Source organism: Bacillus rossius, chromosome 15 (genome assembly GCF_032445375.1).
Source record: "Bacillus rossius redtenbacheri isolate Brsri chromosome 15, Brsri_v3, whole genome shotgun sequence".
In the NCBI taxonomy this organism is placed as follows: Eukaryota; Metazoa; Arthropoda; class Insecta; order Phasmatodea; family Bacillidae; genus Bacillus; species Bacillus rossius.
Genome location: NC_086342.1, coordinates 29,191,835 through 29,215,156, shown reverse-complemented (window position 1 = coordinate 29,215,156; position 23,322 = coordinate 29,191,835). Strand labels below are relative to the sequence as shown.

The 23,322-nt window shown below is 36.4% G+C and overlaps 2 protein-coding genes across 3 annotated transcripts in view; one reads left to right on the top strand and one right to left on the bottom strand.

The window, feature by feature from the left end:
• Positions 1–1,471: 1,471 nt before the first annotated feature.
• LOC134539546 (uncharacterized) lies at positions 1,472–23,162 on the bottom strand. Its single transcript, XM_063381667.1, has 5 exons — positions 22,984–23,162; positions 18,267–18,509; positions 16,521–16,723; positions 7,010–7,212; positions 1,472–3,704 (listed from the first exon to the last, which is right to left on the bottom strand). Exons 1-5 carry the CDS (start codon positions 22,985–22,987, stop codon positions 1,901–1,903), a joined length of 2,457 nt encoding a protein of 818 aa, XP_063237737.1. The 5' UTR covers positions 22,988–23,162; the 3' UTR covers positions 1,472–1,900.
• Positions 23,134–23,322, top strand: part of LOC134539545 (uncharacterized) — a 70,262-nt gene continuing 70,073 nt past the window's right edge. For both annotated transcript variants that reach the window (XM_063381666.1, XM_063381662.1), the window contains exon 1: positions 23,134–23,306. The gene's annotated coding sequence lies outside the window, so the exon portion shown is untranslated. The remainder of the gene's footprint in view (positions 23,307–23,322) is intronic.

Sequence of the window (23,322 nt, the reverse complement as noted above, 5' to 3'; positions counted from 1 at the left end):
TGAGTTACTTTCCGCCCGCCAACGCACGGCAGGCGCCTGGCGAGTGACATGTCTGGCTGGCATTCGGCTGTACGAAGGGGGTGGGGGAGGGGGGGGCCTACCCAAAATTTATGTGTGCAAGGTCAGCACGATCTTATCTTTCTCTCTTTGGCTGTTGTAAATGACTGTGAACTAATTGCTAGGCAGTGCCGTATTTTTTAAGCTGAGACACTTATTCGAAGACGGCCTTTACCGTAAACGGATTATATGGGTTTATTTTTTTTTTTTTTACAGGATTTCGATTTTCCAGGCATCGGCGGGTCCCAATTAACACGAATAATGGGGAGTTACCTATTTTTTATCCATCTGCTGCCAAGGCGCAGTAAGCCTCGCGAGATGTTATGTTACATGGCCTTGGGCTTAACCCAGCTGCACGCCGGTGTCTGAGAAGCTTGACAAGACCTTCCGGGTTTTTAATCGCTAGTCCATGAAATTGGGTAATCCGTGACTATGTCGGTCCCGACCATCACGTATTAACGAAGTTCTACTGTAGTTAGTTTTGTTCTTGGCATGTTCGCAATATAGCCAAACAACATCGTGCTTTCTCTTTCTGCCACTCATGTTAAACCAGATAAGTTATAAGATCAAAGAACTGAAGTCCAGCAAACTGCACATCTGTCTGGAACTTAACCACAGAATGAGTATTTCCCCACAGGAGGATTATCCATAGAATGGGTGTTTCTCACAAAATGGGGATTTACAGTACAGTAGTCAGTGTTCATAACCAGCCCGCAGCTTGCAAGATATTTGGCTCGCAATATAGATTCAAAAAGCTCGACGCATGCTTTATGTGATACTATTTATTGAGAATGGTCCAAGGAAAAGATGTAGTGTAACTGTGTGTGATACTATTTTACTTGTTGGTACCGTTTCCACCCTCAGCGACGCTCGTGCAAATTCCACAATAGTGCTGATATTGTAACAGGAAACTGCGTGATCCATTGCTAATGTTGTTTATTAACTGAGTAAGGGGCAAAGGTAAATACCAGGATTACATAAAACCTCATTCATATCAAAACCACTGTCATACTGACATCACCAAATGTTTGATTATGATAGTCATAAATATTTTTTTCGTGTATAGGTTTTTATAATTTTATAGTGTGATCAAGTGGCATATGAACCAACAGTATTTATACTTTTATAGAGTTAGGTTATCTACATTTTACCCCCTTTTCAGCTATTTCATATATGGCAGCAAAGTTGCATACATCAATATTCTTTCTGTCTCTTCACTGCGTGTTCTTATTTTAGATGTAAGCACTAGCTGCTGGTGTCCTCCATGTAGCACTTATAAAAATCTGATATAATTCAATTTCAGAGACACTATGGTGTGTCCATTATTATTAAATATTTTTATACTTTGAAGAAATTTTTTATTTTCATCATTGCTACCTGCAAATGTAATAATGTCAGTAAGAAATGTTGTAAATAGCATAACAAATCTAATTTTAATATTATTTACAAACAAAGCTACCTTTACACACTTTGTGCACATATAATTTTTATTACTGTTTAAATATAATTTTATTAAGTTTACTTTTTGCTAGTGAAATTTTTATTTTATCAAAATAATATAGAAATATATGCCAGCATAAAATATTTGTGATATATGATGTACATATGTATAAAACCACTAATTTCTCCAAGAAAAGTGTCGAACACAGTGAATGTGCTATAGTTGGTACATACATGAGTGATTTCAGGTTGTATGACTACCAGCAGGGGAAGATAATGTTCTTAAGTATCTTTTTTTCCATTTTATAATAGTATAAAACTCTGGAGTAGGTACTGCATTTTAGAATTATCAGCTGGTGTAAAGATCTAGTTAACATTAACATTCCACATGTTTACAACTGGGTCAGGTAATGATCATGTACATTAAACTGGGATATTCTTTTAGAACCTGTACAATTTCCTTGATGCGCTTTTGAGTTTCTGTTTCTGTTTCTTCTGTTTCTGTGACAACTATTTCAGAATCTGGCTGCCACATTTCCATCAACTTCTTCTCAAGTTCTTCCAAGATCACTTTTTTCAAGTATTGTTGATCACTATCATAAAGACCAAGTAGAAGGTTTCGGATAAATGTTTGCGTGTCTGTGGCTTCTTGTTCCAACTTTTTTGTCAGTGATCTGTCAAGTGATTCGAGGAGAACTTCTCTTAAGAACATGTGATCAGTATAATAGAGATCATGAAGAAGGTCTTGGATGAATTTTTTTGTCCTTGCGACATCACACTCAGATACTTGCAACTTTCTCATCAGCGCTCTGTCAAGTGATTCGAGGAGAACATCTTTTAAGTACGTGTGATCAGTATAATAGAGATCGTGAAGAAGATCTTGGATGATTTTTTTTGTCTCTGCGACATCGCTCTCAGATTCTTGCAACTTTCTCATCAGCGCTCTGTCAAGTGATTCAAGGAGAACATCTTTTAAGTACGTGTGATCAGTATAATAGAGATCTTGAAGAAGGTCTTCGATGAATTTTTTTGTCGCTGCAGCATCACTGCTCTCTGATTCTTGCAACTTTCTCGTCAGTGCTATGTCTAATTCCTCCATGAGTACGTCCTTGAAGTATGTGCGATCGTCGTCATAGAGCTCATGTAGCATGTTCTGGATAAACTGTGTGGTTTCATCCCTTTCTTCCAACTTTCTTGTCAAATATTTGTCGAGTGACTCAAGGAGCACATCTTTGAAGTATATGTAGGGATCTTCACAGTACCGTATCATACTTTTCATTGTTAAATCATGCTGTGCGAGTAATATTTCTTTCTTCCAAGTTTCGATTGCATCCTCTTCGTAAACGACCTCAATATCCGAAGGCACAAAATCTTCGAACATTTTGGTAACTTCAGCTTTTAACATGTCTATTTCTTTTGGCTTGTCTGCCTTTTTAATGTCTCCTTCACCAGACAGATCAATGTATATTTCACCAATATCAAAGCTGCGTTTTCTTACTAAGTCGGGTTTTACATCTGTAGTCTTTTCATCTGTTTCGTAGTGCATGAAATATTGTTTCATTTGCTCCGCTGTTTTTGCCCTCTCGATTTCAGAATCTGTTACAGAACCTTTGGTTGACTCTGGTGTATGTGCCTCACTGGCATCTGTCATAGTAACTTCTGCGTCTTGGATGTCAGTCATGATGGCTTTGTCGTCAGTATTTTTTTCTGCTGTTTGAATTGCAGCATCCGCTTGAATAGGTCCTACTTCTGCGACTTCAGATGGTTTTGCTTCCAGTGATTCTAGATAAGCAGACAACAACTCACCTACTTCCTCCATATTCAGTCTGTCTATCGAAAGCATATGGTCAGCTTGTCCTTCGACTATGTTGTGAACATAGTTAATGAATTTTTGAAACTCTTGCAGAACTGCTCTTGTCTTCATCTCCCAATCGGAAGCTTGGTCTTTTGCTTCTGTTATTTCACTTCCAAGACCCGTGATGCGTGTTTCGTTTTGTTCTATTGTCCAGTTCAACTCTCTCACTTGTGCTTGAAACCTTTTGGCCAGTTCTGTTAACTGGTTAAAACACTTTTCTCGCCCAATTTGAATGACGTATGACATTGCCTCCAAATGCTTTGCCTGCAGTCGGTTTGTCAAGATCTGGGTATCTTCTCTGTGTTTTAATTCAGCCTCCCTCAACGCTTCGTATTTATGTCGAGTCAGCTTCCTGAAAAAAAAATATGTTACATGTCATTTGAATAATATTTAATATTTTTTTCCTTCCTTACAACTTAACTACACAAATATTCCCACATAGAACTCTCCACATTAAATATACATTCTACACTTTTAATGAGTCAGAAATTTTGTTTGAATAGTTTCATTGGGAAACAGTATTTAGCGTTGACTTACACTGCCGTAGTTACTTCAGTGTGATTAGCACCTATAAGCTCATTATTTAAGTTTACGTGAAACTTAGCTCAACTTTTTAAGGAATATATTTTTAATTAAATTAAAAATATATATGCCTTTTGCATAAAAAAAACCATGTAGGTCCCAATTTTAACACACTGGCTACCTATCTAAAGAAGAGAACTAAAATGACTACAGAATTAAACCTTTCCAGTTGAAAGTCAATGATAAAATTCAAATTTATCTGAAAGAAATTCTTGTAATATTTGAAAATTTCGGATCACTCGGTAAAGTTATATGAATTATAAGTGTTTACACTGGAGGGAAAGACACCATGTCACAAATTGTAATTTTTCAGAAGATTGAACTCTTAACACAATACCTTCCTTGCATTTGTTGTCCTGTCATAGATATTTTTAATAGATGTTTACTAAGTGTTGTACAAGGGTAATTCAAATTTAATCTAGAATTTTTTATATATATTTATGGTGGATTATGAAATTAAAATGATGTGCCTTATTTTTCTACATAGTTTCTTTAAACAGAAATACATTTTCTCCATCAGATAGGAAGCTGGTTGATCCCTTCATGAAAAAAAATAAATAAATAAATGTTATCCCCAGGAGCCAGTTGCTCACGTACTGATCAGCTGCAGCATTGTCTTCAAATCTTTTCCCTCCTAATGCCTCTTTCAGTGGACCTTCCACAAGCTCACGCATGGCCCGAATATTGTCTTCATTGACGCCGGTCGCCAGACGCCTTTAATGGCTTTTATTTTCCACTTCATCACAACCCATTTCGACATTTCCGGGTCCAATTGAACACATGGGGTTTTACTCAGAGTAGCATCACTCAACAGTGCTAGGTGCCTCTTCAAAATTTCACTCAGTTTCACACCTTTGTTTGGCGAGAAAACTAATAATAACGCTTTGCACAACTGATGCCAGTACTATCACAGCGACACTGACATGTTGGATGTGAGTGTGAGGGTCATGTGCACGCCTATCTCCTCTCCATTCTCGTGCCACCATTCCCCAGCGAATCACTACTTCAGTCAAATTAACCAAATTGTGGTTTATATTTGAATGACCCTCGCAAAATCCGCTTGGGGACTTTTTACACCCATTATATTACCCTAATAAATGTCTATTGAGAATATTTGGGGCAGAAAATACAAATTCCAGAGAGGTATTGTATTCAATTTACATTAACAGCCTTTAAATAATAGTAATAATGAAAAATGGAAAAATCCAAGATAACGTGTCAGAGAAAACCTTAAATATTGATATTCTTAATTATACAAAAATACTATTTTCAAGATAAAGGTTTGATGTTTAACTATGCCAATGCTGTTTCATAAAAAAATGGTAACTGTGTTCTTTACCTCTGGGGTACAGAATTGTGTCTCAAAGTTTCAGATCTGTAATTCAGTAGTCAGGCAAATGTTAGAAATTGAATTTTTACCTGCTAATTATGTAAAAAAAAATAAGCACTATAAATTTTTTAAATTAATTTTTTGTGAAAAAAATGTTTGCATGGTTCACAATTACAATTATTCTAAACGTGCAGAGTTCATTTACTTGTTTACAACTGCAAACCAGAGAAATGTGTTACAAAATATTTAATTTTATGTCTTATGGTTTCAAACAAACATGGTTTCAATACAAAAAAAAATGCAGCATTACAAGAAAAATTCCCACTCGGTAAAATTGAGGTTCACTCCTCATAGAAATTTCACCGAGCTGCGACAGCTGTTGCGTTTCAGAAGTGAGCAGCGTTTCAAGTCCCGCTGTAACACAAGTACAGAGAAAGCTCTGTGTTTCGCCACAAGCCAATACCGCGCGTGGGTTGTTGACTGGTTTTACCTCCATAGGTGGCTCGCAGGCAACTGCCTCGATCGTGTACAAAGTGTTAGAAGCGTGTGCTATGTTTCGCGTAAACACAATAATGAGCCTCTACTAGCCTGACAGAGCTTGTTAAAATTATAAATGGCGCTGTGATCTGCGGAGGTGATGCCACAGAGCTGAGTGCTGAAGAAAATTTACATCCTTTTAGGTATGAAACGGTAGAAAATCTTTTTTGTGAGCCACAAAAATTGTATTTTTAAAATTCTTAAAATTGTATTTTACAATCCCTAAAAAAGTAAATTTTGTGCAAGTTTAAAATTTATTTGAATATGATTTTGTGATTTAAATTTGTAATAGTCTATTAAATAGACCTCATTATTGCAAAGTGACAAAATTATGGTCCCTTCAGGTTTGTATTATTGAGGTTTGACTGTAAATACAATATGTGGCATGTGATGATGAAACTAAAAATATTTTTCTTAAAAACACTATTTGCAAAAAAAAATTAAAAAAAATTTTAACTCCAAGAAGTGCATAAAATAATAAAATAATGAATATTTTTCAATATTTCAGTGAGAATATCATGGCTTGATTGTTGTCTGCTTAAAAGATATTCTACATACATGCAAAAAAAGATTGCTAATATATGACAGTTTATCTAATAATATTTCTTTATTGAAAGAAATGATGTTGCGGGACCAAACTATTTTGCTGTCATGACAGAACCTTCAGGTTATCTACATATCCTTAAATTTGTGATGTATCGAATGCACTATTTCTCTAATCTGAAATTCTAATTAAATTTTTGAAGTGTGTCTCAAATATAAATCCGTAACTTAAGAGAAAGGAATCAAATAATATATGAGAAATAAATAAAGAATGTAAGTTATGAAATCAACATTCAGCCCTTTAAAAATACATTTTTAAAAATAAAAAAGGCAAATTTAAATTTTTTTTATATAAATTAATTTTGTTAGTGTCAAAAATGTTTTCTGAAGTGCCAAACAAAAATTTTTTTTTAGAGAATTTTGGCTGGTGGCAGATAAATGTTTCTTAGATAGCTTCTGTAAGGATAAATAATGTAGTTTTACTCAGCTACACAGGTGCTAATATTTCAATTTCTGAATTTCCTTCCTTTAATCTTTTTCCTTGAATTTCAAACTGTCTAATACCAAAGATAATATGGTATTTAAGGATTTGAGAAATTTGATTGATCCATCCCTACTTTTTTTAAATCCGATGGAAAGTAGTAGCAATAAAATTAATTACGTACAGTCTTTCTGCAAAAAACTTCCTCTTAAGATATTCGGTGTTTGCTTTCTGCTGCGCCTTACATTTAGCTTCCATATCCTTAGTTGTTTCTTCAATTGCTAACTTAATTTGATCCTCCATTAATGCAGCTAGTTCTGCTCTTTCCCTTCCGATTTCTTTTTTTTTAACCTTCTCCATTTCTTCACGGGTGGTATCGATAATTTCCTGAAAATTACAATAGAAGTAGGTGAAACATTATGCACAATGTCTTCCGTAGAGTACCTGGGCACAAATGTTCATGTATGGAGGAAAAAACGTAACCTATTGGTCAGTTTATTTCTGATTTGCCTTCATACTGTGATAGACCATAAAAATATTTGTGTGTTTTCAAGGTTGGTTATACCCACCAAGGTGGTGTTAAATTTTGAAAATGTACAATTCAAGCCACAGATCCCTGTCCTAAGTTAAAATCACTAGGTTATTTTTTTTTATTAAAAAAAAGTGTGTAAAATCTTAACTCTGTATACTGCATTTGGTAGGAGTAATTTTGTGAATAGAACAGAAATGTTTAACCACACTGCTGCTATCTGTGATGGATAGCATGAACCAAAGTTCACAAAGCCAAATGTAAACTTTATAGTGTTAACTGCATAATGAATTTTAACAAGATGGGCAGTGTTTTAATAAAATTCCTTGTCGAAAATCTGGTCCAAAGCTGGGGTTTAGTAATTTTTCAAGTTTATTAGCTTTTATTGGACAGTTTCATTATACAGTTTAAAATTTCAATATGCTAATCAAAAGATTCAATAGTCGACATAGCTGCTCCGGCAACAAATTCCAGCGGCGGGTGTAAAAACTACGTGTTATTCGCATCCAAAAATTTAGTTGAACACAGTTTGCGTATATTTATCACTCTCTGTATTATTTTAAATAATTTTATGTTAAATTCGTGCATATTATAAGTGTACTTGCAACATGAGATCACATGAATCTTCTCATTACTGAGGTTAGAAGTCACACATCTGTGAAGGGTGTTGAAAAGCTCGCTCACTTTTTTTTAAAACTTATTCTAATGGTAATTACTATTTTAATGGTAGGTAATTACTATTCTAATGAAAGCCACTGTGGTGAGATCTGTCTACTCCCACCAAAGCAATCTAGTGTCAAACCTGTAGTAGAGGAAACGTGGGTGGCGTCTCCTTGAGTCTGTAGGTTTCTTCAGGGTTATTTCATTTGACCCACCTATTCATTCCGTCAATGCTCCATTCACATCACCCCTCATGGTCTCTAATGACCCCGATGTTAAAGGGATGTTTAGCCCGGTCATTCATTCATTCGTACGATCCCAAGGGGGAATCAACACAAGGTAAGAACCCCGCCTACCCGGGCACACATATGGTGTGCAGAGCTACGCTAGAAACCACGCAATATAATAACTGCCCAAGATAAACGAGTGATCTCTGATTAGGAAAAGCGTTTAAGAATACTGTCGCGGGTTGAAATTTTGCAGGGTTGTTGAAATCAAATTTAGGGACTTTACTGACGGGACTCTGGGCTGGCTGCTCTGTTCACTCGTCAGCGCAAGTGGCGTGACCATGTAATTGGGGCACGGGGCCGGCGTGGCGCGCTGCGGGCTTGCAGAATTTTGTTTGTTTGTTTGGCCGCGCGCTGGCGCAGCCACGGGCCGCAGTTACTGGGGCGCGCTGTCGTAACAAGCCGCGCGGTGTGGCCTGCACATTGGGGTAGAGGGGGGGTAGTCTTCCCAGATGTTCTAGTTAGTTGTTTAGTAAATTTGACTTCAATAACGAGCTTTTGTTATGGTAGGCGCGGCAGGGCGCGCGAATTTAAGCGCAAGTGAGTGGTGACTCGGGGCTCACTCAGGCGGAGGCTATGCGTCTCACCTGTGGTCACGAGTTGTTAGTTCGTTCGTGATGTAGGAATTCAGGCTCACTCAGGCGGAGGCTATGCGTCTCACCTGTGGTCACGAGTTGTTAGTTCGTTCGTGATGTAGGAATTCAAGCTTTCGGGCGGAAGCTATGGCCGACGCCAGAGGCCACGAGTCGTTTAATTTAAGTTAGGTCATAATGTAGTCATCTTCAAGCTTTCGGGCGGAGGCTATGGCCCTTGTCACTAGTCGTTTAGTTATAATTTTTAAAATGTAATGTTCGTTCGGATTTTAAGGGCAGGAGAGGCCCCTACGTTAGTTTTAAGTAATCGATCAAGAAAGGCTTTTCGGAAAATGTGAGTATGGACTTATCTTTGTTTTAATTTTAAGTATTAATTATGATTTGAGGTATTCGGAAGGACTAGGGAAGTGTTTAGTGAAGTTCTCTCATTCTCTCTCTTGTAAGGTCGTTCAATCGTTAAGGAAGTAAAGAAGAGTATTGTTTTAAATTTTAATCCCGATGTGTAAATGTTCGTCAAGAATGATGTTGATTATTTGACTTTAAGAATAAAATAATTTTAATTTAGTATTATGTTATTTTGCAAAAATCTCCTTAGTTCAGCTCTCACCAGACATCCTGTACGGGATGACGAACCTATGATCCTAGGTACAGTAAAGTATTTTATGAAGTTAAGACTAGTTGATGCCAAGCGAGTTGTTTCTATGTAAAGAGCTACGATTCTCGCCCCCCCCCTCTGAAGGTGGATCGTGACAGAAATGGCGGTGGCACCGGCTAGGTACACGTGACAGAAATGGTGGAGGCGCCGGGTAGGTTCTATTTCTGGAGAGAGAGAGAGGTAGATTTTTATGTTTATTATTAAGTTAGTTTCAGCTTCTGATAGCAGGTTATTAAGAGTTTACTTGAGGAGAGGATTACGGAATTTAATCTAAGAGGAGGAAGTCTTTGAGATTTTTTTTTTGACGTAACAGATGTTTATTTGAGGATACTTGTAAGGATAAAGTTTATAGTGATAAGTTGTTTTAAGTCGTTGAATTTATTGTAGATTTATATCGGGGATTATTACGTGAGGAGAATACGTTATAAGTTAAATGCTTATTAGAGATAATGCAAGTGGTTTAATTTAATTGAAGTTCATTTTAAGATTGTAGGTTAAGAGAATTATAATTTAAAATAAAAATTTTTTGTCGTAAATAGGAATTATTTTCAAGTGAAGTTTGTTTTGTTGTCGTGCGCGTAGGAGACGAGACGTACGAATTAAATCAGTCGAGGGAAGGATAAACGTTAGAAAGGAATTAAAAAGAAAACGAGAGTTTATGTAAAAGAGAGTTATAGAATTTATAGTGATGTTTTGTTTTAATTAGAAAAATGTTGAGAGTTGTTTCAGAACGACACGTCAGTGGACGTGGCAGAGTGAACACGTGACGGGGAGGTGCTGAGACCTAGCGGAGAACGGAGGAACCGCAAGCGAGGGTTGGCGCACCTGATGGAATTCGGTGACGTCACGGGCTCGTACAGAGACGTGGACGGCCGTGACCTTGTTTTGATCAGCTGTACGGTAACTTAGCGATAAGAAAATAGACTATTGGTTAAATAAATTTAAATTTAAGTGTGTTTTAGGAGAAGAGGAACTTTCAGTATGTAAGTAATTTAATTTAAGAAGTGTATGATGTATAGGCTAGAAGTGTTTCGTTGTAAGTTGTTTATGTTTTTGTTAGTTAAATTCTACCTCGGTTTTAAAAATATTTTTTTGGGATTTGTAAACATTATTAAGGAGGTACACTATAAAATCGATAAGCATTAAGAAAACTGGGAAGGCTAGATTTTGTGTGTAGAGGGAATTTACTCCAAAAGAACAGAGAGACAAAATTAATGTTTTCATTAGGGCGAGGGACCCTAAGGTGAGGCGTTGTGTCCCTGGGAAGAAAGGGAATTGTAGCGCAGACCATAGGAGATGGGCTGACTACGGAATTAAGGGTCAGGAGAATCCTGAGAGTTGTGAGTAGTTTGGGGCAGGAGTTCCCCATGGTAGTACCGAAGTGGCTATCCTGTATGGGATAGGGTACCATTTCAATGAAGTTTGTTGGTGGGGTTAGAGCCCCCTGTGTAGTGGGCCTATAGCAGATAGGCACTACAGTGAAATTTTTGGTTATTTTGTGAGGTAAATTCCCTGGAGGTTAAGTAAGATTGGATTCAGTTAGGAAGGAGGGAAATGAGAAACATTGCTGTAGAGAGTTAGTGTACTTGCCTAATGTGAAATTGAATTTTACTAAATTAATTTAGGAGAAAGTTTTGTTCGGTAAATAAATAATAATGGAAGATAGCTAGATAATTAATTAATTTTTTTTGAGTAAGGTGTTTTAAGTAATGAAATAAAATAAGGTGAAGTAATTTGAATAATTGGGGAGGAGTTTCTTTAAGAGTTTAGATAATTGTTTTTGAATTTATTGAGATATTCAGCTAGTGAAGTTTGAGTGTGAGAGATACAGTAAGATTTTAAGGAAATCGGTTGTTTATTAATTAGGACAAATGAGATTTTTTGATTAAGAGTCAGTAAGCATAGTTAAAATTTATGACATGATATTTGGTGACAGTTTACAGTTATTAAGGAGAAAACAGAGTAATCTATTTATTTTTATTTTAATGGTTTGAAGATAAGATTATGAATTTTTTTTGGAAGTTTCTTTGGCATGTTGGAATAATTTTTTTTGATTTTTAGAATTTACAGAGAAAATTTAATTGATTTACATTAGTTTGGAAGTATGGAGGTTTAATGTTCGATTAGCCCTAACTTGATGGTCGGATCCCAAAAGAATGCCGTAAAACCGATAGCCAATTGAGAGGAATGCGGTAGGCGCTTGTGTAGAGAGGGGTTGTGGGAAAACTCCTTGGGACTGATGGCAGATCAGGGGCCCTAAATAGTGTGTGATGCTGTAAAACCAGTGCAGGGAAAGCCTGGTATGCTTAAATTTTTGGGCACAGGTTATGTAAACCTGGGGTTCCATGGGATTTAGTCATGTTAGCTGCTGTGAGACATTAAGATTTCCAGGCTCCATAGTAAATTCAATGTAAATTTTTGTTTTCTTAAAATAATAAATTTGTTTTTAATTTTTTTGAGATATTTGATTTGTAACAGTGAATACAGACCCCGAGGAATAAGAGTTGTCATGCTGTGAGAGGAGAAGGTGGTAGGCCTAAAAGGGTACAGGCACCACAGAGGTTATGTGCATTGCATAATTTAAATATAAGGAAACTTGAGAATTTGAAATTTTGTTGTTGGGTTGGACACCCATAAGAAGAGTATAGGCAGAATTTTTATTGTTATGAGATGTCTAATTTAATTGAAAAGAAGAAAGTTTAAAGATGCAAGGTAACATTATTATTGTAATAATTGAAAGAGATTAAGAGGTAGAGAGAAATAGGCAGTTTTTGTTTGTAAGTACTAAAGTTTACATATAGAAATTTAGTAACTAAGAATGAATAATAAGTTAAGTCTAGTGTAAAAGTTTTTTTTAAGTTTGTTAAGTTAAGAGTCACAAGTAAATTTTTTTTAGAGAGAATGTCTTTGATAGGAAGTATTAGAAACTTATGGGAATTTTAGGGTAACATAAATAATGTAGGTAATGAATAATAAATATATGGTAGGTCTTAAGTTAAGATTAACATTTGAAGCAGAATTTAATTAAGAAGAACAAAAATAAATAGGCCTAATGAAAAGAACAAAAAAAGGATTTTATGGTAAAGCATTTTTTTTAAGTAATAAACAATGAATAATAATGTTGTTTCAGGGTAATGTGTACTAATAATACAATTTTTTTTTAGGACCAAAGAACAGGAATTATGTAATTTAAATTAACATGTATTTTTGAAACTGTTACAGATTCCTTAAGATGAGCTGAGCAGCAGTCCAGTTTACAAGATGACAAGAGTTCGAGAGACAAGATACAAGATCACTGAAACAAGAGCCAAGACTGAAGATACAAGAGAAGAGAAAGCTGGCAGCCATGGACTTACAAGTGGAGATTAATAAGGTCATGTAAAGTTTTATTTTTTTATGGAAGACAGTAACTGGAGTTTTTTTTTGTTATAAACATTATTTACAGAACTTTTTAGGTTATAGTAATGTAATGGAACTAGTGAGTTGTGGTAGCTGTCAAAAAGAACTAATACCTTAAGTTTAATTTTTAAAGTTAATTTTCTTAATGTACAGAGGGATTAGTAGTTTTTTTTAAACCTTATTTAGGTTGGAATTTAAATACAATAGCTTATTATAAATGTGTACGAACAGTTCAAGTTCACAGTACTGATAGGTAGGTCAGATGATCTTATTGATTTTGATGATTTGTTGTTTTGAAGTTGATTTTTAAGTGTTGTGAATTAGACAATGAAATAGTTCTGAAAACTTAAATTATTTCAAGCTAAGAAATAGTAAAGTTAATTGTAACTCAAAGGACACCAGAATTTAATTTTTTTTTTAATTAGTAATGTTTGAAAATTTTATACTTTACAAGAAAGGTTATAAACAAACAGATCGGATGGAACAAGGATGCAGTAAATCACAATTTCATTTAGAATTATTGATTAGCTTTTGAGGTTATGAAGTAAAAGTAATTATAATTTAAAAGTTTGAATAAAAAAATGTTTTTTTTATTTGTTTGAAATAGAAAATTTAAAAGTTAATTAGTCATGATCTAGGTGGGTGATGGGGTGGGAATTGGCCACTCTTTTTCCCTATAACCTCCCTAACATGGCCTTCTATTACAACTAACAGAAATAAAGAAGAAGAAAAATGAAGAATTATTAGTTAGAATGTTTCTTTCATGAAGATACCTGATGAACTTTTACTGTTTGGAAGAATAGAAGCAAGGTTAGTCAGATATTTTTACTCAGAAGAAGAAGAAGATAAAGCAGTTTTATGACTCGACAAGCCAGAGATTGGTGTTTCCCCTCTGCGCTTCTATTGACTACGTTGTTTACTCTCATGGGATAGCTGGTTCGGCACCATGGAGAGAGATTGGTGGGCATTGTGGTTGCCCCCAGAAGAAAAGAAGAGTAGAAGAGGTTATGGGTGGGTCATGTGAACTGACCTTCAACCCAGTTACTTCGTGGGGACTATTTGCTGTATAGAGAAGATCAAGACTCAAGAGTTAGGGAAAATCATTGGAGGTCATGTTTCCCTTCCTTAAGTTTTTCCTATCAAATTATTTGCCTGATTAGATTATGCTAAGGGTGGGATACTTTATGTTAGCAGTTGAATTAATTAATTTTATTTTTTTGTGTGTTTGCATCCTTGCCCATCGATTGCAGTTTAGTAGTTAGTTTTGTATTTGTCAGGCGTGATGGTAATGCCTGTTGATGATGTTTCAGAATTGTAATCTGTTCGTGATGAGGATGGCACAACTCCGAAGCAGATGTGGGGAGAAGTTGTGAGCTGCCCTGGAAGCCAGTCCAGTAGCTGTTGGAGTTGAGTGGTGTTTGCTGATGGCCAGCCCAGGGAGCTACTCTTCTCGACAACACTGACTTCGAGGAGTTGCACCAACCTTCACGAGATAAGAGTTTAATTAATTGAAACATTGTAAGGACACTTAATTTTTTTTGAAGAACGAAAGAAGTATGGTAATAAACGGAAACTGAAAAAAAAAAAATAATAATTATCAAGAATTTGCACATTGTTTAACGAATACTGAGAAACTAAGAACAGTAATTTAATTTGTAAAGAGAGCTTCACTAACAGAACAATTTTTTTTAGAATTGAGAACTCGAGCCTCTGAAGGTTCCTGTGAGAACAAACCAGATAAAAGTTTTACATTTAATTTTATGAATACTTGTTGTTTTAAAATAAATCTTATGCAGAATCTAGATGTATGTTCAGACAGCAAGGAACTAAGAAAATTATTATTTTTGTGAAATGAGGAATTTATAGTTATGGTTTAATGGAAAAAGACAATTTGTAATTTTGAGGTAGCTCGATGGGGCTCGAGCTCTGTGAGGGGAGGGTTATGTCGCGGGTTGAAATTTTGCAGGGTTGTTGAAATCAAATTTAGGGACTTTACTGACGGGACTCTGGGCTGGCTGCTCTGTTCACTCGTCAGCGCAAGTGGCGTGACCATGTAATTGGGGCACGGGGCCGGCGCGGCGCGCTGCGGGCTTGCAGAATTTTGTTTGTTTGTTTGGCCGCGCGCTGGCGCAGCCACGGGCCGCAGTTACTGGGGCGCGCTGTCGTAACAAGCCGCGCGGTGTGGCCTGCACATTGGGGTAGAGGGGGGGTAGTCTTCCCAGATGTTCTAGTTAGTTGTTTAGTAAATTTGACTTCAATAACGAGCTTTTGTTATGGTAGGCGCGGCAGGGCGCGCGAATTTAAGCGCAAGTGAGTGGTGACTCGGGGCTCACTCAGGCGGAGGCTATGCGTCTCACCTGTGGTCACGAGTTGTTAGTTCGTTCGTGATGTAGGAATTCAGGCTCACTCAGGCGGAGGCTATGCGTCTCACCTGTGGTCACGAGTTGTTAGTTCGTTCGTGATGTAGGAATTCAAGCTTTCGGGCGGAAGCTATGGCCGACGCCAGAGGCCACGAGTCGTTTAATTTAAGTTAGGTCATAATGTAGTCATCTTCAAGCTTTCGGGCGGAGGCTATGGCCCTTGTCACTAGTCGTTTAGTTATAATTTTTAAAATGTAATGTTCGTTCGGATTTTAAGGGCAGGAGAGGCCCCTACGTTAGTTTTAAGTAATCGATCAAGAAAGGCTTTTCGGAAAATGTGAGTATGGACTTATCTTTGTTTTAATTTTAAGTATTAATTATGATTTGAGGTATTCGGAAGGACTAGGGAAGTGTTTAGTGAAGTTCTCTCATTCTCTCTCTTGTAAGGTCGTTCAATCGTTAAGGAAGTAAAGAAGAGTATTGTTTTAAATTTTAATCCCGATGTGTAAATGTTCGTCAAGAATGATGTTGATTATTTGACTTTAAGAATAAAATAATTTTAATTTAGTATTATGTTATTTTGCAAAAATCTCCTTAGTTCAGCTCTCACCAGACATCCTGTACGGGATGACGAACCTATGATCCTAGGTACAGTAAAGTATTTTATGAAGTTAAGACTAGTTGATGCCAAGCGAGTTGTTTCTATGTAAAGAGCTACGATTCTCGCCCCCCCCCTCTGAAGGTGGATCGTGACAGAAATGGCGGTGGCACCGGCTAGGTACACGTGACAATACGCTGAGGTCCGATAAATAGTACTGTTACAATGTTTCGTTTTTAAACTGTATTTTCAGAAGATTGAAAATGACTAAAACGTCTGTTTTCGGAATAATTTTTTTAGGCATGAAACAACCAGTACAGATTCTTGAAAACACTAGAGGGACTTGCATTACACCTTTATTTAATTTCCCTGCCATATAATGTTATGATGACTGCTCATAGTTGAACTATGCACGACAAGTTCAGAGCCTTGTGCTTGGAAGCAATATCATGCTAGAAGCACCATGTAGGGTCACACGTATCATCCAGTCTCACTAACACAAATACAACCCAACTAGATGGGTCCCTTAACTCAGACTCTGTAATGTATTCCTTGTACACATCTACAACTGTACATAGTTTTATTAATGCGACAAACTGACGCTAGTAGATTACCTTTGACACTCTTGTGAATAACTTCGTCAGTTTTGCCCTTTCTATTTCTACAGTCATCTCGCCTGCCTTCTGAAGTTCTTTGAGTCTTTTGTTGCACTGAAGTTCATGCTCATACAAAACCTTATCAACTTCTACAGCGATTGCGTTTTCTTTCTCTTCTTCAAATTTTCCCTCATAGTGCTTCAAATATTGCTCTCCTAAATCTGTAAAATACATGGTCATATTTTCCAAACCACTTGGGTACTAATAATTTTTTTCAGATGTTAAAAATAGGTTCGGATTTTGTAATGAAAACCATGGTATTAATTTTGGCAGGCAATTTTTTTTTTTTTAGTTATTATAATCACTCTTAGTTAATTGAATTTTACATCAGCATTTGAAGTACTTTCTGTGGCAAAGAATGGTGATTAGTATTGAAGTGTGAGTTTTTTATATTTTAGTTTATTTTATGTTAAACTATTATTATCAGTACATGTTTTGTACTAAATGGGATGTATGCAAAAACAATAGGTACATAAACAGCACATCTTTAGTAGGTATAAATGTCAATTAATATATTGCTAGAGCTATTACAGTGTACAGTGAGATACACTGGAGCCTCGTTATGTGGAATGCTTATCAGCAAAGTACACAGTCCCTATCGGAACTTGTAACTTGCAAACAGTGTACCATGCAAACGTTTGTCAATATCGCATTCCTCATGATAGGGCTTCATTGCATCTTGTAGTGCACAGTAATGGCTATGTCAATAAATGCAGACATTTACAGACATAATATTCATTGATATGTCATGTCTGCCTTCTCAGCATGACCTACATATTTTGGCATGTATTTTAAATACATCCCATATTTTGTGGCCAAAAGTGGCATTGAGGCATACCCTGTGAGGTTCTGGGAGTCTGAGATCTTTGTAAGACTAATACAGTAAGTTGATAAAAGAATGTTCCAGTAATAAATTTTAATAGTATCGAATGTAAGCATCACAATTAAGAGAACTCAGACAGTTTTAGATAAGTACATGCACGAGAACTGCTTTGTTGTATTATCGCTTGCAGCACCACTTACGCAAAATGGCAAATCCTGAGCGTAAAAAATTTTGTTTTCTGCAATTTGCTAAGAGTGAATCTGTATTTCATATCAATGTGCGTTTTGTTTGTACGAGTTTGGTTGAATTTTGAAGACCTGGCCGTTTGCTCTTTGTTGCTGGAATCCATGTTCATCTGATAAAACACTATGCAATTTTTTCCTTTGGAGCTCTATAAAAAATCATGTCTATGTTCCGCCGCTACCTAATGATCTGCCAGAGTTGAGAAGACACAGAATTGAAGAGTCTATTGCTTCCATTACTCCGGGCTTGTTAACCAAAGTGTGGGAAGAATTGGACTCTAGGTTGGATGTGTGCCGTATAACTAAAGGTACACATATTGAACACTTGTAAGAAAAACTAGGTGAGTTTACCTTCAATTTGATGAATATTTTTTTGTAAATAATCTAAATTAAACTGTTATAATAACTATTAAAACTGGGACATTCTTTTATGGACATACTGTATTAAAGTATTTGGTTTGAAGCTGCCCAAATGAAGTAGTCAGTTATTTCTTTCCGGTACTTATGAGCCAGAAAAAAAGTAAGCGTATTAAAAGCGTAACATCTTAAAAATTTTTGGGAAGCTTTCACTCGTGTCATGCTTTGTATAATGTTTTCTGTAACTACGTGGGAACACGTGGTTGGTTATTTCAAACTTACTTAAAATAGCCATGTGGGTGATTGTTTTCAGTCGTTCCAAACTGAACTGCCTCCACACTCTGGTTTGTTCGCACTTATTGCACATTCTCTCCACCTGGTAAGGAATCATTTGACCCAGTATCCTTGTTTCACCGTGCAGGCGACTGAGCACGCGACTTGCTAGCTCGGGGCCCATCTGCCGGTAGACCTCCGTGAGCGAAGGAACGTCTTCATCTTCCATGAGCTGATTTCTCCGCTGTACCGCTGTAACAGTACATTTCCCTCGTAACAATATTACTTAGGCAATGAAGGAAAAAAAAACAAATCAATAAATTTTAGACTTTCGAAGTGAAACTTTTTTGCTGAGGAGGCCACTATTTTCAAGCATTACGAAAATTCAAATTGCATGATGGGAATTGTTAGGTACGTGGTGGGGAACCGGTAGAGGAAGAGACGGCAGTGGAGAGGTATAAATGACCCAGCATACTACACACATTTGCACACTTGTACATTTGCATACTTTTACACTTGCTTACTTACACACTTGCAAAATTACACACTTGCATACTTGTACAATTACTTTCTTGCACACTTGCATATTTTCAGACTTGCTTACTTGTGCAATAGCATAATTTAGTGCTCACATACTTGCATATATTATTTTCGATCTGCAACCTCGGCCAAAGAGAATTATATTTCCTATACCTAATACTGCAATAAGCAAGAAGAAGTTTAGCTTCTGTCGTGCGTAGACTCCTTGCACACTTTTTTTTTTTTAAAGCAGTTTTGTAAACTTTCAATGTGTGTTACGTACTAGAAATGTCTTACTATTCTCTTCCAACAAACAAGTTTATACTTGAAAAATTATTATACCCTTGGTTAGACTACGAAGTTTGTGATATTTAACAGTCGCAGCATAAAATAGTGCGGACCAACCCATCTTGTGAGCTAGGATCCATAGTTTGATGGCAGCCTGTTGGTAGGAATGTACCGGCAAAGACAAATGGTAGGCTGAGCCCTACAGAACCAAACAGTACAGTCTTAGCATGGCCTGGTTACACATCAACTGTTCCAAAAAACATCTGCCATCGTAATGATGCTGGAGTATGTATCTACTGTAGCTCTAAAAGCACTAAATGGTCAACGTATTTTGAATGGGTGTAGCACACAAAAAATTTTGTCACCTAAAGAGTTGTATTTATGAAACAAAAAAACAAAGTTTTTATAGCTTTACCTGTATAAAACTTGAATCCCATGCATGTTAAGGCAAATCATGTTTTATCCGGACTTTCGGTGATTTGGAGAGTGTCTGGTCCTACCTAGTCCAGAACAGCGGGACACTACTGTATGTATTTGCAGTTACTTTTAAATGACCAATTCCCATTTGTCTATTATGATTCGGGTTCTTAGAGGCCATGATCGCTAACCCGTTACACTCGTGTGGCGAGGGTGCAGGTTTTGATCCCAACTCCCAGAATGACTCAAATTTTTGTGCATCTAGTTGGTTACCAAGTAGTTAGGAGCCCAGCACAAAATCTTGGAGGTTCCTTCTTCGCCTTAAGGCTGTTTTTCACACCAAGTTGATTTTTTTTCTTCATATTTTTGTTATTACCTTTATTTAAGGGCTATTTCTAAATTTGTATTTCAATAGATCCTGTGCATTTGATGTTCCAGAAATTTTCTTAGTGCAATGTTGTGTGTAAAAAGTCGTGCAAGTGATGATGATTGCAAAGACTTGCGCAAATTTTTACAACCATTATATTACACTAAATGAATATATGTCGAAAATATTTGTGAAATAACAACAAATGTGATCAGTTGCACATGCATTTGGGGGGTGGGAGAAAATAGGGGATTATATTCTCCCCTCCCCTCACCCCATCAAAATTATGAAAAAAGTTAGCAAAATACCAGTGAACAGTACGTTACTGTGTAAGAAGCCAAGTTGCCTACGTCTACTAACCCAATTTTCGGCTGGTTAGTATAAAAATTAATGTATTTTTTGATACGTGTGTTTAAATTTAAATTTTTTAAAATATTTTTCTTAAAAATCCTTCCCCCCTTCACCCTTGAAAAAAATGTCTGTATTCACCAATAATGTGAGGGAGATATAGAGTTAAAATTTTATAAACTGCCCTTAAATAAAAGTTTTAAGCAAAAAAATAAATCAAAATAGCATGTGAGACAGAGCGTTAAGTTTCTTTGCATAACAGTGCAACGTTAAACACTATTAAATCGTAACAAACAATCTATTACTGGTAGGACCAGGAGCATAGAAATTGAGAGGCCAAGATGTGCAATGCACCTCATGTACTACTTTGAAGGAGGTGTAGAATGTTATTTACTTAGAATTATGTAATTTACATTACAAATGACAAACTTTTTTAATAATAATAATTATATATATATACACACACACACACACATTTTTTTAAGTTTATGATGATAAAAGACTAATATAGTTTGTGGCATTTGTTTGAAATTTGGCAGTTACGAAAAGTAATATGTATCAGTGTTATACAGTTCTTAACTTTCACTTGCAAAGCAATACTTGATTTTATTTTACGAACTCTGACACTACATAAAGTTGTTTACAACCACAGCAGTGGCAGAAAGATACATAGGTAGTCTTTTGGTGCTACTTCTTTTGATAACTATCAAATTTGAAACAAGTTATGTGACACAGACAGTGGCGTAGCTAAGGTGACTGGCGCCCCTGGCCAGACTTGAAAATGGTACCCATTCTTGGATTAAAACAGAGGGGGGGAGCGTTCAGTAACCACGAAACCGTTGCGGCAGTACGCCTTCCCCCCCATGCTTCGGCGCCCCTGGCGGGGGTTATCCCTGCCACCCACCTGCTACGCCACTGCACACAGACTACTAGTAGGAACAAGATTATACAGTGAATTGATATAAAACCAAAATAACACCGAAAAGAATTTCAATACACCACATAACACCAAAATTCAAGTTAATGCACTACAAAGCACCAAAATGCAATTAAAATCATGAACCTAATCAGCATTTTCATTCAAAACTTAACTCTAATGACAAATACTTAATCTTGTAGTATTAAATTATGTGAAAGTAATTTATTTAGCATGATGTTTGTTCTACTGTTTACTGAAAACAAAATTGGAAAAAGTTTACCTTTTTTAATCTTGCAACTGTTTTTACTAATTTTTATCTATGACCTTAGAACATTTTTTAAAACACAGAAATACTTAACAGATTTATTTTATTTGTTGCAAAATGTAAGACATGCTTATAATGAATCATTATATTGATCAAGTGCATCATGTATCAGTCAAAATGACACTGTTTTGGAGAAATTAGTAGGTATCATGGAACATTTAAGCATAATATTTGTTCAGTAATAAGCCATCTTAAGCCTCCAGTTTTAAAAAAGCTAAATAAATAATGAGTTTTGTGGTTGCATTGCATGCAAGTCCAGATTTATTTTGAACTTGCACATTCCCGTACACACATTCTCTTAAACAGATAAAAAGCCTCATGGCACGAATTGGTTTAAGTTGCAATGTGGTCCACACATGGGCCACACAGAGACATTACGTAACCAGTGATCAAATACTCGTTAAGAGTTGATAAAGTAATTATTTAAACAGTCTTTGGGCTGAGAGTGGCCCCAAGAATAAACGTAGAGATGATGTCCCTGGGGTGCTGGCACGTCTGCTCTCGGCCAGTGGTGACAATGGACTCTGCGAACGAGTGCTCTCCGCGGGCAACATGGCGTCTTGTGCGCCAAACAAGATTACCTTTACATGCCAAGGGTTAATGAAGGTAAGACACACAAAACACTAGTACAAATATTGCATACCTTCTTGCTAGATCACTTAATAACATATAGTATATAGATTTAAACATAATATATACATTTAAATTAAATCTGACTTTGGCTGGATGCATGTCCGCTTCGGGAGTATTCAGTTCCGTCTTTATGTTGTCCAGAATTATATCTAAAAATTAGTAAACAAAACTCTCCCGGCCGATTCGCCGTGACACAAAATCCTTGGGACAAAAATTAAAGGTTTACAATATAACTTATGATTACTTAAGGGAACAGAGCACTAATGCTACTGTGCCCACTTGTGAGTGTGTGGTGCGCAATTCAAACATTCGCAGGCAACACACGTTACTTAACGGATGGCGGCGGTTTGAAACGGTGGGAGCAGTGGCGGATCCAGGATTTTGTTTTGGGAGGGGCTTGATCCAGCTGAGGCTAGGCTTTATCAAAGCAAACACTAAAACAATAGTGGACCCAGATGCTTTTGAAGGGGGCTTGAGCCCTTAGCCCTCCTCTGGATCCGCTACTGGGTGGGAGGAGAAGGGATCTAAAGCAGTGAGGCACATCGGGATGTAGCCCTGGATGACATCAGTACATAAAAGCAGACCAATAAAGTCATAGTGATAGGACATAAAATTAACAAGGATGCGGAAAACTCACGAAAAGGAGAAAATTTACTGCACTTATTCTCATCTAAAAAAATTCACAAGTTATAGTGTATTGAAATTGTCTGTGAATTTAACTTAAATTTAAAAACTTAACTACACCGTATGTAATTACTCCTGGTATTTGATCAAAATTTTAATATTTAACCACTAAAAATATTGTTAATTAAGTACAAAATATAGAAATAACATAATTATATAGTACAAAACACCTTATGTAATTAAAAATTTGGCAATCTTGTTTAATTTTATTGCTGATTCATCTTACCCATTTTAAATTTTTGTATGGTGAGGTTTTATATGATCAATAAGATCAGTAACACATAAAATTATCCATGCACATCAAATTTATCAAGTATTTTAAAGTGTCAAACATTTCACTCTTGTACATTCGATTTTATTGTTTGTATTTGAAACAAGCGCTCAAACTAATAACGGTTTTCTGTTGTTCGGGAGTGCTGCTATCTTGTGTTGGCGCGAGAGTAACTGCCCACGTGATCATGGCGATTTGTGTCGTGGTGTGTGTGGTGTGTGTGCGTGCTCACGGTTGTAGTTTACATGTGACAAATATTGATAATTTGTGATTACGCAGTAAGTATGTGATTGA